This window comes from Pan paniscus, chromosome 18 (assembly GCF_029289425.2).
Source record: "Pan paniscus chromosome 18, NHGRI_mPanPan1-v2.0_pri, whole genome shotgun sequence".
Lineage (NCBI taxonomy): Eukaryota > Metazoa > Chordata > Mammalia > Primates > Hominidae > Pan > Pan paniscus.
The window spans coordinates 12,234,625-12,253,547 of record NC_073267.2 but is presented as its reverse complement, the minus strand read 5'-3'; the positions used below and the strand labels follow the sequence as shown (position 1 = coordinate 12,253,547).

General features: G+C 43.6%; 1 protein-coding gene across 4 annotated transcripts in view; it reads left to right on the top strand.

The window, feature by feature from the left end:
* The window catches only part of TXNDC11 (thioredoxin domain containing 11), a 63,737-nt gene that overhangs the window by 38,300 nt on the left and 6,514 nt on the right, over positions 1-18,923 (top strand). For all 4 annotated transcript variants that reach the window (XM_008960355.5, XM_008960356.5, XM_055099461.2 and 1 more), the window contains 5 exons: positions 3,988-4,100; positions 6,228-6,428; positions 12,474-13,266; positions 16,104-16,246; positions 16,583-16,692. In XM_008960355.5, coding sequence (XP_008958603.2) covers positions 3,988-4,100; positions 6,228-6,428; positions 12,474-13,266; positions 16,104-16,246; positions 16,583-16,692 — 1,360 coding nt within the window. The remainder of the gene's footprint in view (positions 1-3,987; positions 4,101-6,227; positions 6,429-12,473; positions 13,267-16,103; positions 16,247-16,582; positions 16,693-18,923) is intronic.

Below are 18,923 nucleotides of genomic sequence, written 5' to 3'. Positions count from 1 at the left end.
CTTTGATCAGTTGGTTAAAGTAGTGTCTGCTGTGTTTCTCCACTGAAAAGTTACTATCTCTTCCTTTGTAATTAATAAATAAATACCTTGGGGGAAGATCATTTGACACTATGTAAATATATCCTCAAACTTCTGCTCATGAATTTTAGCCTCCATCAGTGGAACTTGCCTGCAAAAATTACTCTGGTGTTCAAATGGTTATTTTCTGTTTATTTCATTCTTTTTTCATTATTAGTGGAATTCTCCCGTAAAGAAGAGCTGACTGTTCTCATTAATATTATTATGGAGTCATGGGTATTTATCTTATTCTGTGTACTGTCATTGTTTATTTTGTTGCTCAAATTTTTCCAACTTTGGCTACTAGGAGGGCTTCAGCTTGGCTCCTGGGTCCTTTGGACAAACCCCCATCCTTTTATGAGCACTTCTTTACTTCATTTATTTTTTTTGAGACGGAGTTTCACTCTTGTCACACAGGCTGGAGTGCAATGGAAAAATCTCGGCTCACTGCAACCTGCACCTCCTGGGTTCAAGCAATTCTGCTGCCTCAGCCTCCCAGATAGCTGGAATTACAGGTGTGTGCCACCACATCCGGCTAATTCTTGTATTTTTAGTAGAGATGGGGTTTCACTATGTTGGCCAGGCTGGTCTCAAACTCGTGACCTCAGGTGATCCACCCGCCTTGGCCTCCCAAAGTGCTGGGATTACAGGCGTGAGCCACCATGCCCAGCCCACTTCTTTACTTCTGATACAAGATATTTCAGGCTTATCTTGTACTTTCTTCACCCCAGCTCTGGAATCAACCTCTTCTCCAAGGGCCCTGGTTTCTTTTACTGGAGAATGGCATTTAGAAACCAAGATCTACGTGCTAGGTATGCTCTTTGGTATTAGGATGTCATTACTTCTAGGTCTTCTCAGTAGATAGAACTAGGAAGTGTATTATACCCACACATGTGCATATATCTGTATTTCTCTATCCATCCCCTCTCTCCCTCTGTGTGTGTGTGTGTGTGTGTGTGTGTGTGTGTGTGTGTGTGTGTGTGTGTATCAAAAGCCTTAAGTTTATACTCATTCTGTCTGATTTCAATTTAACATCACAGGGTTTATTTTAGCCTTCTCTTATTAATATATAACTTCTTACTGCAACAGTGAGAGTCCTGGCTGTAATTATGTATAATGTACTTACCACAAAGAAGTAAATAAGTTCATAGTTTCAGAATTGCTAACTTATACCTCTTTAAGAAACACATTTACTACCTAGATTTACAGCATTTATGTACAGTTCTTTTTGCCTTTAGTTTTACAGCATCCAGTCAAGATACTATTTTCCAGTTACTTAGGTTAGTTCTTTCTTCCTATCCCATTCACCATGGTGTTACCCATTTGCAATAGTTAGAGTTATTTGTACGTGCTGTATTCCACGTTGGGTTTGCCACATCTCGCTTGGTTTTAACTGTTTAATTTTGGAGTGTGTGAAGGGTGTGTGATACATCACTGTGGCCCTAGGAGTCAGATACAAAAAGGCCTACTCAGTGCCAGGCCTCCTCAGCCCTGCCTTCCCGTTTCCAGTCCCCTTTCCCCAGCCTGGCTTATTTGTCCTGTATTTCTTTTGTTTTGTGCCATTTTAAACTCATCAGATTTGTATGAAAAATTATTGACTCTGGCAGTAGGGACATATTCACTCCGACCTCATCCTTGTCGGCCACTCCTTACCTGAGGGAGAGAGGACCACACCACTGAAAGGTGGGGTCATGGGATAAAACTGGAAACTTTATGGGTTTAACACCTCAATATTTTTATATCTTAGCTACTTGTGTATAATTTGGTAATATTTGATGTTTAACTGTTTTTTTTAAAAAAATTATTTATTTACTTTGGAGACAGAGTCTCACTCTGTTGCCCAGGCTGGAGTGCAGTGGCACGATCTTGGGATCTCAGCTCACAGCAACCTCTGCCTCCTGGGTTCAAGTGATTCTCATGCCTCCGCCTCCCAAGTAGCTGGGATTACAGGTGCCCACCACAACACACCTGGATAATTTTTATATTTTTAGTAGAGACAGGGTTTCACCATGTTGGCCTGGCTGGTCTTGAACTTCTGAGCTCAGGCAGTCCACCCACCTCGGCCTCCCAAAGTGCTAGGATTAAGAGCATGAGCCACTGCGCCTGGCCTGTAGTTTAACTGATGTTTTATTTAGCATGTGCTAATAAAGCAAAAAGGGGATAGGAAAGAATGTACCTTTTTCTGCAGTATCTTATTCACCCTCCTTTAACACTAAATACTTTATAATCACACAAATATTATACTCCATGAAAAAAAATGAAAGCTTCACACATAAGGATAAGGTCCCTGTTGATGTTCGTTCTCTAACATCAAACCACTTTCATTATCCTTTTAGATTCTTTATACATTTCTAAACATATGTGCCTGTAGGGGAAAAAACATATATATATATATATATATACACACATACATACATACACACACACACATACACACACATAACTTTTATAAGTGTGAGTTCTTTTTTTTTTTTTTGTTAACATCAAAAGTCTACTCTTTCAGCCTCTGTTTGTGGTGTATAGTCCTGCCTCATTGTTTTTAACATTTGCAGAATGTTTCTTGGTGAATATCCTTGCATGTGACTCCTAACAAACATGTGGATGCTTAGCAGTGGAAATCCCAGCTGTGTCCGTTCTTGTAGTCGGTACAGCAGCTGCTTTCCTGAGTGGCTGTGCCTTTTTGCCTTCTTCCACCAGCATCACGTCAAATACTCATTTCTTTACTTTCATCAATACTTGATGTTTCCTTTGTCTTAAATTCTGGGCAATTTGAGGGTCAAAAGTAGTCTTTTGTTTTAATTTGCTTCCTTTCGGGATAGTGAGGTTGAGTTTATTTCCAGTAATTATTAGCCATGTATACATATTTCCTTTTCTGTGGTTTGTCCATGTTAACAATTTTCCTTTTCTTGTTGATTTGGATAAGTCTTTATATATGCTAGATTTGTTCATTTAATAAATATTTTTTGACCTCTTAACTATACACCCCGGCACTTCTGTAGGTGCTGGGATACTAGCATGAAACAAAGTCTCTAATTTCACAGAAATTACAGTCAGAAGAGGAAATTGGGCCGAGTGTGGTGGCTCACACCTGTAATTCTGGCACTTTGGGAGGCAGAGGCAGGCAGATCACTTGAGGTCAGGAGTTCGAGACTGGCCTGGCCAACATGGTGAAACCCCGTCTCTACTAAAAATACAAAAATTAGCTGGATGTGGTGGCACACGCCTGTAATTGCAGCTACTTGGGAGGCTGAAGCAGGAGAATTGCTTGAGCCCACGAGACAGAGGTTGTAGTGAGCCGATATCGCACCACTGCACTCCAACCTGGGCCACAGAGCGAGACTCCATCTCAAAAAAAAAAAAAAAAAAGAGGACATTGAGCCAAAGGAAATCTAAATAAATGAATGAGATTATGCAGATGTTAATAAGTGCTATAAAAAATAGGGTAATTGGTAAAGAGAGTACCTGAATGGGTCAGGAGCCCAGTTTCCCTTTGTAAACTCTCTCCCCTGAATGTTAGCTGTTAGGTGGGGTGGTCAAGGAAGGCTTCTCACAGAAAGTAGGAGCTGAGATGAGTAATGACAAGGAACCAGCCACAAGAAGTGTCCAGACAAAGAGAACAGCATGTGCCTCAGCCTGTGATCAATGGGGACAGGTCAGACCATCATAGGTGGACACAGGGGACTCCTCAGCACAAGTGATTGTCAGAGACGTTACTTAGAGACATCCTCTCAGAAGCAGGCTTGACATCTGAGGGGCCGAGGTCGGTTTCAGGAGGGGAGGTTCCTCAGCGCCTCTTCCTTCCCTCTCTAGGCTAGGTTACCAGAAGGAGCTTAGCTGCAGGGGTTTGTGCTTCAAGACTTGATCACTGGGTTTTGTGGTTGTTTTAAGGCACAGGCCTTTTCTTTAATGAAGGAAAATTTTCTGTTTCAGATTACCTAGGAACAGTACGATTTGGGGTTATCACAAATAAACATCTTGCGAAACTGGTATCCTTAGTACACTCTGGAAGTGTGTATTTACATAGACATTTCAACACATCACTTGTAAGTATTTTGAAATCACGTTTATGTTAGCGCAGTGGTTCTTAACCTTGTTTAGGTCACAGACTCCTTTGAGAATTGGTTAAAATCTATGGACACTCTCTAGAAAAGCGCATATGATTTTATATATGGATGGAGAGTTCTTACAGCCCCACCCTAGAGCCCAGGCTCCAGGTTAAGAACCCATGCATTAGAGGGCTCTTGAAATTAATGTATAGAAATTCTTTATTTGTATTCTTAGATTTTGGTACAGACTTTAAAGTTTTTCTTCTTGGATAAAATTGCAGAGTTACTCTCTTGAAGAATTGTTACTCTGAGCCCGTGTTTTCAGAAGCTAGGCTTCCACTGAGTGATGTTCTGTGTTTAACTGTTTCTTTTATGATGAGTAGTAATGTGACATGCTTTTCTCCTTAGCTGATGTAATGGATTTTTGAAGTTCTTGTCAAGTCACAGTGAGAAGTTGATGGCTTCTCATCCCAGAGAGCCTCAGTTTTCCATTGTCGCCTTTGTTCCCCAATTTCATTTGCTTTCTGTGGAGCAGCCTGAACTCAGCTGCTTCTGAGCATTGACCTGTGTCCTGCTCAGTCCTATGCGTCTACTCTGTTGCTGCTTCCTCAGTCACATCACTGAGTTGACTTTCCTGAAGTATTCTGTCTCTCTCGCATCACTGTCAGTAACTTACAGGTCATATACAGATCAATTTCCCTGCACCCAGTGTACCCAGCCTTTAAAACCTGCGCCCCCCTTGGCACAATGTCTAAGTCTTGTGCCTTCAGAGGGGCTGTTGGGCCCACTCCAGGGGTGCCCCCTTGCTTGCCAGTCGCCCTGGCTTCTGCATATCTCTCGTAGCCCAGATACTGTGCTTTACTTCTTGCAGTTTATATTCCAAAAGTCAAATGTATTTTTGTGTTTTCCAAATGGAAATGTTTGAGTGTAGTTTGAGTATGGTTTTTCAAACTCCCATCGTCCCACCTTGACAATCACTGCTGTGGTTGTTTCTCTGCTGCCCACCTACGCTCCTTGTGCCTCTGCCTAAGCTGCTTTGACATCATCTGCTTTTGCTATCTGTCATTTTCCTACATCCTTCATTTTTAGCATGTTACACAGCCTACATATATTTATTTATAGTAAAGGGTACTGAGAAAGAAATTAAAAGTAGATGGGGAAAGAAAGGTAGGACTATGAGATGGAAAAATATATCAGGTTTACTGCTTCGATTTGGTAGTGATTAAGGTTGGTTGGTTTGTGTAGCAGTAGAATTCCTTTTATCAAATGAAATAATACTGGGATACCATTATTTTTAAAAACACAAGCAGTGGTTAGTCTCTGTTATGAGTCAATTTAAATCTTCGTTTTGAGGAGTTTTAAATATCTCATTTTTCAAAACCCTCTGAAGCACCCCTTTGGTAGTTCTGTTTGAAGCCAGTGATTTAAATTGTTAGAATTTCAAAAATAATTTTATGTTCACATATATTGGTTGTTTATAGCAAAACAAAGCAAAAAATCTAGGTGTCTCTTTCATTTATTCGTACATGTAAAATATGATCCGTGGCCTTGTGCAAGTTTAGGTCATTTTTGATTGCTGAAGACATGTGTTGAGTTCCTGCTGTGTGCCTGGTGTTCGTCTAGGCCCGGAGGATACAGGTGAGCAGAACAGACAGCCTGTGCCGCACGGAGGCTCCATGCTGCCCTTGGGGGCAGCATTTGAAGGACCAAGGTCAAAATCTAAATGATCCTTGACTCTGTAATTTCTGTTCCCTTAGATATGTCTTGGTCCTTTTATGAATACCCAGTGACGTTTAATACCTGTCCTTGGACAGGGTGATAGAGGTTGTTATCGCCACCAGCTGGCAGGGAGAATTATTTGTTGATAGGTGGGTCTGTCTCAAGGCAGAAAGATGAATCACACGATATGGAAGTCACCTCCTGCAACCACTTTTGTTTTTTCAACCACTTGTGAGGAAATGCTGTCTCTGGAGAAGCGGGTGTTAGCTGCACAGTGGGGCCAGGCCCCGCTCCACGCCTGGGTTTTCTCACCCTTAGTGGTGGGGTTGGAACAGCACTGATGTGCCTTGAGCTTGCCCCACCTCATGAGCTCTCCTTTATCCTCTGTGCCTTTGTCCTTCACAGGTCTTCCCCAGGGAGGTCCTGAACTACACAGCTGAGAACATCTGTAAGTGGGCCTTAGAAAACCAGGAGACGCTCTTTCGGTGGCTGTGGCCACACGGAGGCAAGAGTCTCCTGCTGAATAACGAGCTGAAGAAAGGACCAGCGCTGTTTCTGTTCATACCTTTTAATCCCCTGGCCGAAAGTCATCCTTTAATAGACGAGGTAAGAGCTGTGATGTGAAAAGCACTTCATGAGGAGTAGGAAAGCCTCATCTACCTGGCCCCTCTCATCCCACACTCAGTCATTTACTCTGGCAGCTAATGGCTGCCAGGAGGGGCAGCTGTGGCTCTGAGCATTGCTCTTTGCCCCTCCATATGGGCAGGAGAGAGCCCGTGTCTAGGACAGGGACTGCCGCAGCCTCTCTGGCCATATTTATTGACAGCTGTTGGCGTCTGGAGTGAGTGGGAAGAGGCAGGGAAGCCACACCGTGCCCTTCCAGAGAAGGACCAAATGCCCTCTTCTGATGTGGCTGCTGTTGAGCTTCCTGTTTAGGGGGTGAAACAGGGAGTGGCAGGAACACAGGCCGAGTTTAGTGTGGCCTAGGAGATGCCATTGTCTTGGGGGTTTGGCCAGACTGCCAGCCCTGGCCATCCTCAGGACAGCAGAGGAGAGCGAGCAGCAGCAGCGATGTTGGGACACCTTGTTTCTCTGAACCTTCCCTGTCGTGCAGAAGCCAGAGTGGTTTTCAGAGGCAGCGCCATCGGAGCCTGCTGTTCCTGCCTGTCTTCGGCTTCATCTGGTGCGCCTGCTCTGGGCGTGAGTTTATTTTCCACACGGAGCATTTGGAGGCGCTCAGAGACAGCAGGCACATTTTGCAGAGTGAGCCTGGAGAGACAGCAGGCACAGTATGCAGAGCGAGCCTGGGGTGGCAAAATTGCATTTACTGAGGTTTTTATTTTTTCACTCCCTCAAGGATCCCTTAATTGGCCAAAACCAATTTCAGACAGCCAGTGTACCACTGGCCAGCTAAGCAGACCTGAGCCCCTCAGCGCTGGCCTGGCCTCCTGCCTGGAGGGACAGGGAGGCAGGACTTCTCGCCCAGCTGGATCCCTCCCTTTGCTGTGCTGGAGTCTTTTTGTTCAAGTTATGATTCCCTCTGGGGAGTATTCTGAATGAATGCTGCTCTTTGGCTTAGAGGAAGAAAGAGGAGAGAAATGAAATAGCTTTGTTTCTTCCCCTCTAATTAGGGAGGACTCAAAGTAATAAAACTGTTTCTTTAGAAAATTTTCACTACATGGATCTTTTGTGAACTGAGGCACCATTTCAAATGACTAGGCCTTTACTGTATCTAATATTAAGAGCCTTAAAGCTCATTGTAGGAAAGGAAGGTTTTCAGTCAAGGTGGTGTGGCTGTGGTTGTGGATTTGGAGAGTTCTCTCCTGTCTGGTTTGGGTGTGTCAGGGTCCTGGCTGGGTTGTATTTTGTGGCAGGAGTCCACAGCCTCTGCCCAGAGGGTTGTGGTTGGATTTAGGCACCTGGTGGGAAGACTGTTTCTCGCCTGTTGTTTCTGAATGAGTGTCCCCTCCAGCAGTCTGCAAATCCTCCACCTACCAACAGGCCTCCTTTTTATCATGGTTTTGCCTGTGACTCCTTTCTTTGGGACTCCCATTGTCTCTGTGAGGTGAGTGCGTTCCCTTAACCTCAGCATGTGGGTGAGATGACCGAACACGAGGTGGCATCTCACCGTATTATGAATTACTCAGACAAGCAAAGTGCCTGTCCAGCACATTTCCCTTTTTGTTTCAGGTCAGTTTGGCAAATGTTTACTGAGCACTGTGCTGGGAAGCTCCAGGGGAGAAAGGATAGATGCGACACCATCTTGTCCTGTGGTCTTAGAGGCTTGTCCAGTACAGGGAGTGAAAGCCTGCCTATAATTCAAAGTAGAGGACGATCAGGCCCAGGGTCAGGAGGAACCAGAGGAGGGAGGGTGCCATCTCAGAAAGCGGGGTTCCGGGCAGGGGAGGAGTTAGCAGAGGCTTTGGATGGGTGAAGTATTCGAGACGGACTTGTAGGGGCAGCCAGGGTCTTGATGGGTTGAGAAAAACTTACGGGAAGGAGGACCCTGAGCAGAGACATGAGGGACGGGAGTTGCTGCAGGTTTAGGTGTTAGGAAGGAGGCCGGGTTTTGTGGTCTGCAGGAAGGGCTAACTGGGGAGAGATCTTGAAAAAGCCTTTGGAGGAGAGGGCCTTGTGGACTTCTCTGAGGATTTCAAGATTAACCATAGTCATCCAAGTCTTTGTCTTCTCTTTTTTTTTTTTTTTTTTTTTTTTTTTGAGTTAGGGTCTTCCTTTGTTGCCCAGGTTGGAGTACAGTGGCACGATCTCGGCTCACTGCCTCCTGAGCTCGGGTGATCCTCCCACCTCAGCCTCCCAAGTAGCTGGGACTACAGGTGCACGCCTCTACGCCTGGCTAATTTTTGTATTTTTTTGTAGAGATGGGGTTTCGCCATGTTACCCAGGCAGGTTACAAAAGCCCTGGGCTCAAGCGATCGGTCTTCCTTGGCCTCCTAAAGTGTTGGGATTACAGGCATGAGCCACTGCACCTGGCCCATACAAGTCTTACTGACAGTGAAGAGATGCAGCCAGGGCTGTGCGTTATCATTACGAACGTTTTTCTGGCAGGAGGGTTCCAGAAAACTGCGAAGTAGTAAGAACCTGAACTTGGGTGGTAGAGGTGGAGGATGGAAAGTAGTGTCTATGATCGGGGAAACTGTGACACAGTGACTAGAGATGAAGAAGCCTTTGGGTAAGGTGGGAAGGATGAACGCTGTACTTACGCAAGATGAGCTGTAAATTCATTAGCTTGTTGACCATGAAAGAGTTAGGTGGCTTTACTTTTTCAGTACCACCTTAGGCCTAATATTGGGCAGAACTTTGAGGATGCTTGCATTGTTGAGAAGAGAGAGGTCATCTTAGAGTGAGTGGAATAGAGTTGGGGGCATACCAAGCACCGACATTCTGGACAGTTGTGCTGTGGTGCATGTAGGATGCCAGTCAGGAGTGACCATATGGTGGCCGCACCAAGCCCATAGTGGGTAGCTGCTTCTACACACATGCATACCTGCATGTGTACCCACACACACATGCAAAAGTACAGATCCTGACACCGGCGTGAGGCCACTGACACCCTGGTGTCTCTAGAGAGTTCTAGAGAGGTTATAAGACATCGCAGTGTGTATTACACAACTTGTTAATCAAAGGAAATGCTTACCTCAGCCAGCAGAGAGTCTTCGTGACTTGTTTTCTATTTTAAAGGTGTTTATTTGAGGCATTCACATCGTCTGAATCTGGTAAGCAAAGGCATGGTTAGCATGTTCAGGCTCACAGATTTCCCTGATTAAAGAAAATAGAAGGAAACATCTACTGTGCGAACAGTTATTTGCCAAGATTTCCTTAATTATTCACATGAAATAAATGACATCAAGTGATACACAGAATGTGACATAAGTTGAGTTGTGTTTTCAAAACTGCCTGTTAGGTAAAAGGAATAGAAACATAAATTCCCCTTCATAAGAGAAAAATGATAATGCCTAACTCTTTAAGAGCATTGCTGGCTGGGCGCAGTGGCTCACGCCTGTAATCCCAGCACTTTGGGAGGCTGAGGAGGGTGGATCACATCACCTGAGATCAGGAATTCAAGATCAGCCTGGCCAACATAGTGAAACCTCGTCTCTACTAAAAATACAAAAATTAGCCAGGCATGGTGGTGTGCGCCTGTAGTCTCAGCTACTTGGGAGGCTGAGGCAGGAGAATCGCTTGAACCTGGGAGGCAGAGGTAGCAGCGAGTCAAGATGGTGCCACTGCCCTCTAGCCTGTGCAACTGGAGCAAAACTCCATCTCAAAAAAAAGCATTGCTGGTTGGGCGCGGTGGCTCATGCTTACAATCCCAGTGGGATTACAGCCCTGGGAGGCCGAGGCAGGTGGATCACCTGAGGTCAGGAGTTCGAGACCAGCCTGGCCAACATGGTGAAATCCCGTCTCTCTTAAAAATACAAAAAATTAACCAGGCGAAATAAAAATAGAAAAAATTGGCTGGGCGTCGTGATGCATGCCTGTAATCCCAGCTACTTGGGAGGCTAAGGCAGGAGAATTGCTTGAACCTGGAAGGTGGAGGTTGCAGTGAGCTGAGATCATGCCATTGTACTCCGGCCTGGGCAACAAGAGTGAAACTCTGTCTCAAAAAAAAAAGCATTGCTGTAGACAGAATACTTTCTTCAATTAAAAATATTCTTTACGTGGCTGCTTTGTTTATGAGATACTGAAGCTAAAAGAGATGAAGAAAGATTTTTCAAGGAATTTTCTTCTCTATAATATAATTATTGATCTCCTACTTGGACTTCTGTAAAAGATTACAGTAAATCGTGAAGTCTTATGGAGGTTTTTGTGGGAGTGGGTGGGAGTAGTTGTCTATTACTGCGTCTTTGAATGTAAAACAGTACCAGGATGGGGCCAGAGGGCATCTGGGCTCTTCACGGATTATATAGGCTTGACCTTGTTAGTACTGCATGCTGTCAGAGCCTCATCCAAAAACCACTGAGATGTTTTTGTGCAGGGGAAATAAAATTTCAAGCACTGGCCTATCGTCTAAAGTGACTTCTTTTCTTGACCCAGTAGTTTTCTGGTGGGTTATAAAGTGACTTTTTTTATGCCGAGAACTATTGAAACAATTTATTTTTGTGTACAAATATGTATGTTTTGAATTAACTATAAATATTACGTTATAAAACTTTTTTATTTTTATTTTTATAAAACTTGTGTTTTTAAATTGGAAATTACACTCATTGAATTTTTTTACACATGCAGACACACAGACACACACACACACACACAGCGAAACAAAATCCTGAGTGACAGCACCCTGTAACTAACTGTGGTGAGATTTGATTCAAGTTGACAGACTCTTCTGTTTTAGAGAGTAAATGCCTTTGGATTATAACTTACATGTCTTTCTCAGGTAACCAGAATGGGAGGTGGGTAACGAAATATTCTTTTTGGAAATGGAAGAATCTTAGAATAAAATATAAATTCAAATTGCCAATACTGGCTTGACGGTAAAGTGGCAAATCTCACCAAGACAGAGGATTGTGTGCATTACCCTGAGCTGCCACTCATTCATCAGGGGTTTACTGAGCATTTGTTATGTGCCTGGCCCTGTGCTAGGCCCCGGGGATGGCAGGATAAATCCAATGTGGTTTCTGCCTGTGAGGATCTGTAAGTTTGTGGGGAAGAGGGATGTCTCAGCAGAAGCTTGTGAGACTGTAGAAGGGGTCTCAGGGACACTGGAGGTGCAAAAACTAGCTCTTCCTGGAGTGGGAGTAGGACTAGCTTCTCTGAAGCAGCTGCCCTGGTGCTGGGCCTTGGGAACAGATGGAGGAGCCGGTGTCTCCAGCCAGGACTCTGTAAAGGTGTGGCATTGCAGGAGGGCCTGGTCTGTTCTGAAGAGGGTAGGGTGAGACTGGAAAGCCAAACGGGCCAGATTGTGTGGAGGTTTTATCTCATGGGCAGCGTACCATTTGGCCCAGGAGTGCCATGCCTGGGGTTGTATTTTTAAAAATATAGTAACCATCTCCCCCTGCACTCTCATCTACCCCGCTGCGTATTCTTGGTGATACGTTCCAAGACCCCCAATGAATGCCTGAAACCACAGATGGTACTGAACCCTGTATATACTACACACGAATTTCACTTTTCTTCACAATTTCATGGGTAGAAGATTCGTTCTTACCGAAGATCTTAACAACCTTACCTTTTTTTTTTTTCCCTTATTGAGACTTTTGCCGTTTCACTTAAAGGAAGCATTTTTGGCTTCTCTTTGGCATATCTGAATTGCCAGCATCACTATCCTTACACTTTGGGGGCCCTTCTAATAAATAAAGCGTTACTTGAAGACAAGCACTGTGATACTGAGGCAGTTGATCTGATAACTGCGTTGGCTACTAAGTAACAGGCTGGTAGCATCCACAGCATGGACACGCTGGACAAAGGGATGGCTCGCAGTTTTTGTAATGGCAAAAATTTCATCACACTACTCAGAGCGATGTGTAGTTTAAAACTTACGACTTGTTTATTTCTGGAATTTTCCATTTAGTATTTTTGAACCAGAGTTGACCATGGATAACTGAAATTGCAGAAAGTGAAACGTGGCTAACGGGGTGCTAGTCCCTCAGTCATCCCCAAGCCCTTCACCAACTCTGCCCTGTATTTCAGATCACCGAAGTGGCCTTGGAGTACAACAACTGTCATGGGGACCAGGTGGTGGAGCGTCTCCTTCAGCACCTGCGGCGGGTGGATGCTCCAGTGCTGGAGTCCCTGGCCCTGGAAGTGCCGGCACAGCTGCCAGACCCGCCACCGATCACAGCGTCCCCCTGCTGCAACACTGTGGTGCTGCCCCAGTGGCACTCCTTCTCCAGGACCCACAACGTCTGTGAACTCTGTGTCAACCAGACCTCCGGGGGCATGAAGCCGAGCTCGGTCAGCGTGCCACAGTGCAGCTTTTTTGAAATGGCAGCAGCTCTGGATTCTTTCTACCTCAAGGAGCAGACCTTTTATCATGTGGCATCAGACAGCATAGAATGCAGCAATTTTTTAACTTCCTATAGCCCCTTCAGCTACTACACTGCATGTTGCAGGACCATAAGCAGGGGTGTGTCAGGCTTCATCGACTCTGAACAAGGTGTCTTTGAAGCCCCTACTGTTGCATTTTCTTCCCTTGAGAAGAAATGTGAGGTTGATGCCCCAAGCTCCGTTCCTCACATTGAGGAGAACAGGTATCTCTTTCCAGAAGTGGACATGACTAGCACAAACTTCACAGGCCTGAGCTGCAGAACCAACAAGACTCTCAACATCTACCTTTTGGATTCAAATTTGTTTTGGTTATATGCAGAGAGACTGGGTGCTCCGAGCTCCACTCAGGTGAAAGAATTTGCGGCAATTGTTGACGTGAAAGAAGAGTCTCATTACATCTTGGATCCAAAGCAAGCACTGATGAAGCTCACCCTAGGTACTGCAGGCAGTTTATTTCCCCAAGCATTGTACATTTTGCTTGACTTCATATGGGTAAATTTTATTGATGGCTCTCATTACATTTAGTTGTGGGGTGATGTCACCTTCGTAGCTCATTTTAAGTCTTTAGACCACCATCGGTCATAATTTTCAAAGAAGCTAATTTTGTCTATTAAATGGAACAGAAACTTCCTCACTCTGAATTTTGGATAAGTTTGTCATTTAGCCCATGGTGGGGGTAAGAGTCCCACTTTCTAAATTGGCGATTTCTGTCACATGTCTAAGGTAGAACCAGCTGCAGGCAGTGGGGACTTGGGGACTAGAACAGGCAGGGAGGTGGAGAGCTATTCTGGTGGGATGTCCTAGGGGCTGATGAAAGTGAGCCTTGACAGCAGCTTTGTTCTAAAGGAGCTTAAAGAGAAAGCAGTGGCCGGGCGCAGTGGCTCACGCCTGTAATCCCAGCACTTTGGGAGGCCGAGGCGGGTGGATCACGAGGTCAGGAGATCGAGACTATCCTGGCTAATGTGGTGAAACCCCGTCTCTACTAAAAATACACACACACAAAAAAATTAGCCGGGCGCGGTGGCGGGCGCCTGTAGTCCCAGCTACTCGGGAGGCTGAGGCAGGAGAATGTCGTGAACCTGGGAGGCAGAGCTTGCAGTGAGCAGAGATCGTGCCACTGCACTCCAGCCTGGGCGACAGAGCGAGACTCCGTCTCCAAAAAAAGAGAGCAGTGAAGAAGGAAGTAGAGCCGCCTTGCCTCCCTTTTTGTCTCATAGGCTTAAATGTCTAAGGATCAAGGCCACCAGACCTAATTTGTTCTGCTGCTGTTTCATAATGTACTGAGTAATATTGCTGGGACCTGGGGTACCTACACTGTAACAAGTGTAAAGTGCAAATAAATAAGTGTCAGTCGCAAACCAGCAAAACCCACTTTTTGAGGAGTAAGGCTCCATGATGAGAAAGCACCCAGAGCTTGCCCCTGGGACTTGGCAGCAACAATGGGCTGACCCACACTGGCCTGTTCCCAGGAATTTGCTGATGCCCTTGACTACACACAATGAAGTGAGAATTCAAAAGCCACGTTAGTTCAGCCTCATTGGAAATGGGAGGGAGGGTCAGTGTATGCCGAATGGAGAAAGGAGGAATTTGGTAGGGAAGGAAACCTTTCATTTCAAGTTTTAAAGTATGAACTCAACAGTAGACTCAGAGCTTCTACATATGAGTCTTTTTAGCCATCCTCTTTCAAATCCAGGTGAAGCTTGTTTCTTACATTAGACACATTTGTGAAAAGGCTTTATGTAAATATTGATTTTTCTATATCAAGTTACATATTATAAATCCAAGAGTTCCTCACTGTGTAAAAGAACCCTGTGACCAGTCACTTTTTGAAGGGCATAATCTGTCGATATTATAGATTACTCCCAATTCATGTTATCTAAAGTCATTTTGATGTGTTGAGCTTTCTTAAAATGAAACAAGCATTTTTTTTTTAAATGGGAAAGAGACTCCAGAGAAATGGGGTCAGTGTTCCTACAAGCATGTATTTTTGAGGTAGTCTGTATTAGATTTTCCTGAATTCCATTCAGTAATGCTCAAGTGTTTAATGACCTCATAATGTGTTCACTTTGAATTTAAGGGTAATTGAAAGAAGCCTTCTTTAGATTTCTTTCCATCTTCTGTATCTTCTCTGAAATGTTTAGCCTAGCTGTTCTTTGTCCTGCAGTTAGTGACAGAATTCTTAGGGAGCTTGTAAAAAACACCTACTGTGTGTCATTGTTGGTTTAGAGATTTAACTCATAAATCAGCTGTCTCTAGGCCAGTTTCAGAATTTAGGCTTTATTCAGATTAGGAAATAATTCTTGGTTTCATGTTTCAAAAACATAGCCAACTAAGTGTTACTCAGATGCTGATCATGAATTCTCTTTAGTATTCACATGACATTCTTCACTTCCTCTTCCATTCTGCACGCTGCATTGCCCATTGCACCTCAAAATGGAGGGAGTTAGAAGAAAGAAAAAGAACTGAAACTTTAGCTGAGTGCAGTGGTGGACGCCTGTAGTCCCAGCTACTCTGGAGGCCGAGGTAGGAGGATCGCTTGAGCCCAGGAGTTTAAGGCTACAGTGAGCTATGATTGCAGCACTGTACTCCAGCCTGGGCAACAGAGTGAGACCCTGTCTCTTTAAAAAAAAAAAAAAAAAAAGTGAAATTCAAATTAGTATTGTTTCAGATGAAGCAAAGGACTCTGAAGATGGCAGAATTTGTGGTAAAACTGTTGGTTCAAATCAGGTTTTTGATTATTATGGGTTTTATGTATTTTTCCACTACATATAATTTTTTCTTAACCTTTTAAAAAAGAAACTTAATAAAGGAAACAAAAAACTGTAGCTCCTTGTCTTCAAATTAATGAGCATTTAAACACATTCCACACTACTGTAGCTTGTGCAGTTGTCACATTTGTGGTTAAGCTTAAAGGTCTTAGTATTATAGGGTGAAATTTCTTGAAAAGATTGTGGCTTGTTGATGATTTATACAGTCTCACTTGGTGTCTATTTGTGGACCAGTCCTTTTAAAAAAAGAATAGTCTATGAATATTAGAGCATCTAACACTGCATAGTGTTTTGTTATCCACATTACTGTCTGCTGAGTTAATACTACCAGAGCTAAACCTGATGCCACCTGGGCAGCTTTGTTTAGGGTTTTGCTGATAGGTGAAATGTTAAAAATGTGAGCCTATGAAGTCATTTGAGTTTTTAAAATGTGGAGTTTAAAAGTAGGCCAGCTATTCTCTTTGTATCTAGAGGAGAGTTGATCTCATTTTCTCTTTATTTTTAGAGTCTTTTATTCAAAACTTCAGCGTTCTCTATAGTCCCTTGAAAAGGCATCTCATTGGAAGTGGCTCTGCCCAGTTCCCGTCTCAGCATTTAATCACTGAAGTGACAACTGATACCTTTTGGGAAGTAGTCCTTCAAAAACAGGTATGGAGTCATGAGAGGCAAAAATTAAGCCATCTGTCCCTCTTAAAATAATTTCCAAACTACAGTTGTTGGGGTGAGCAGCTGTTTTTGATGTATAGAAGAGTAACCACGTGATGGCCCAATTATGGACCGTGAATGAATTACATGTGGTTTTTAAATTTCAGAAAAGTGCTCCAGAAAGCACAGTATTGGAAAGACCTAAAGATGAAAATTTTCACTGTAATATTTGCATAGGTAGCATTTTTCGTGTGCTTGCTAGATTCTAAGCAATGAGGCAAGAAATGAAGAAGAGCCCATTTCCCGGTGCAAGTAACATCTGTCTTCCCCTTCCCACAGGACGTTCTCCTGCTCTATTATGCTCCGTGGTGCGGCTTCTGTCCATCCCTCAATCACATCTTCATCCAGCTAGCTCGGAACCTGCCCATGGACACATTCACTGTGGCAAGGTAAGCAGGCCTCTTCTGCAGCGCTTTGGGCTGTATGCCCATTTTCACTCTTATTTGCAGCTTAGCCATATGGTGTGTGAGGGTCTGCCCATTTTCCATTAACCTTTGGTAGGACTTGGCTGAATTTAATTGTCAGGTTGAAGCCATGAGCAAAGCCTCTTTGAAACTGAACTTTTCCTCATGAATTCTGAGTGTTCCTTCCATGATGTTGATGTTTAGCCCTGACTAGATTCGTAGGTGGCTGAGTGCAGTTCTGTGGGGAGAGCACTGACCTGGTTGCCAGGATGGCCCCGTGGAATACCATGGGACAGTTGCCCCAGGCAATGCCAGTGGGTCCTGGGATCCCAAGCAGATCTCTCCACCAGCCCTGGTTTATCTCATTTGTGAAATTAAAAGGAAAGACCAATAGATATCCACATTCTGGTATTGTGATTCCATGGGTACTGTATGTGCGCTTTTGAGTAAACAAAATTTTTAAAAATATTTTTTGGAAAAAGAAGGCTCAAATACAGAGTCTTTAGATGGGGTAGTAAGCAGTTTTGGGTGAGGAAAACTATTCACATTTAACCCCCCACCTCCCCCAAAACCCTACAGATAGATAAGAGTTAAATATAAAAAAATCAAAACAAAAACTAGGATTTGCTGATTCCTCTGGGAGATGGAAACTTTCCAAAGTGGAAGCAGTTGGAAAAATAAAGAGAGAAAAATGGACAGATTCCACTAGAAATACGTGCAGTGAAAACAGGGAAAGCAGACAAAAAGGGGGACCATTAATATATTTTCCAGTGTCTCTGTGTCACCTGTTATATGCACTGTAAGTAATAATTAGAGCCAAATCTGAGGAGTTACTATGTTGGGAGAGTTTTTGATATACATATTACCTGACTGAGTCCTTGCGACGCTTAGTGAAGGCACTCTAGTTAAAAAAAGAAAGTGCTGTTTGTATTGAGGAGGAAACTGAGACATAGAAAGATTCGACAAGTTGCCCAGAGTTTCAAGCTGCAAATGAGGGGCCAGGATTAAATCAGGCATTCATACTCCAGCCTCCCCGGAAATTAAAATGGTTTAGAAGATGGCTGAGACAGATTCCATTCTGAGCAAAGGATGTGAGCAGGTTTTTCTTTTAAGAGGAGAGAGTAAATAAACAAGTGGGGAAATTATAACCTAATAAATGTAAATTAAAACAGTGACAAAGTATCATTTAACATATTAATCAGTGGTTTTAAGTGACAGAATCTTGTGTTGATAAAATAAAATGGAAACTGCAGTCAGATGTATCTAATGGAATGAGGACATTGCCATAACTTTTTTGGAAAGCATTTTGGCAACATTTACAAGAAATCAATAAAAACAGTTAACACATTTTTGACCCAGTTAATTTTACTTTGGAGAAGTAATGGAATAGGAATTCCAAAGAAGCATGAGCTCATCATTATAGCATTGTTTATATCCACCAGGAGATGAATGTTTAAGTAAATTATGGCTGGGCATTTAATGGAATTTTTATCCTTTAACAGTGCTTTTCATACAGTTAATGGAAAAGAACAGAGTATGAAATATATGACAACTCTTCTTAAAAATATGTAAGGATATAGGCGAGGTGCAGTGGCTCATGCCTGTAATCCCAGCATGTTGGGAGGCCGAGGTGGGCGGATCACCTGAGGCCAGGAGTTCGAGACCAGCCTGGCCAACATAGTGAAAACCTGTCTCTACTAAAAATAAAAAATTAGCCAAGTGTGGCGGCACGTGCCTGTAGTCCCAACTACTCAGGAGGCTGAGGCAGGAGAATCACTTGAATCCAGCAGCCGGAGGTTACAGGGAGCTGAGATTGCACCACTGCATTCCAGCCTGGGCGACAGAGCAAGACTGTGTCTCAGAAAAAAAAAAAGTAAGCATATAGACCAAGCCTGCAGCCTGCATAAGAAAGGGGGGCCTTATTTAGCCCAATGGAATTCTGAGTGGATTTTTACAATGTTTTAATTTTATAGTTTGCTTTCTTTGAAGTAAGAATCAAGTGAGAAAAAGCATTTAATTATGGAATATAGTGTTCAGTCCCACTTGTTTAGAAAGGAACACTAATGTTTTAGGTAGGCTGGCACAGGTGAGGCAGGAGTGCTGTTTTGTTAGTAAACTTTTGGTAAATGGTTTTCATTTGGTTATGCCTTTTGTTGCTGTTGTTGTTTTTTGTTTTTGTTTTTTTTTTGAGATGGAGTCTTGCTCTGTTGCCCAGG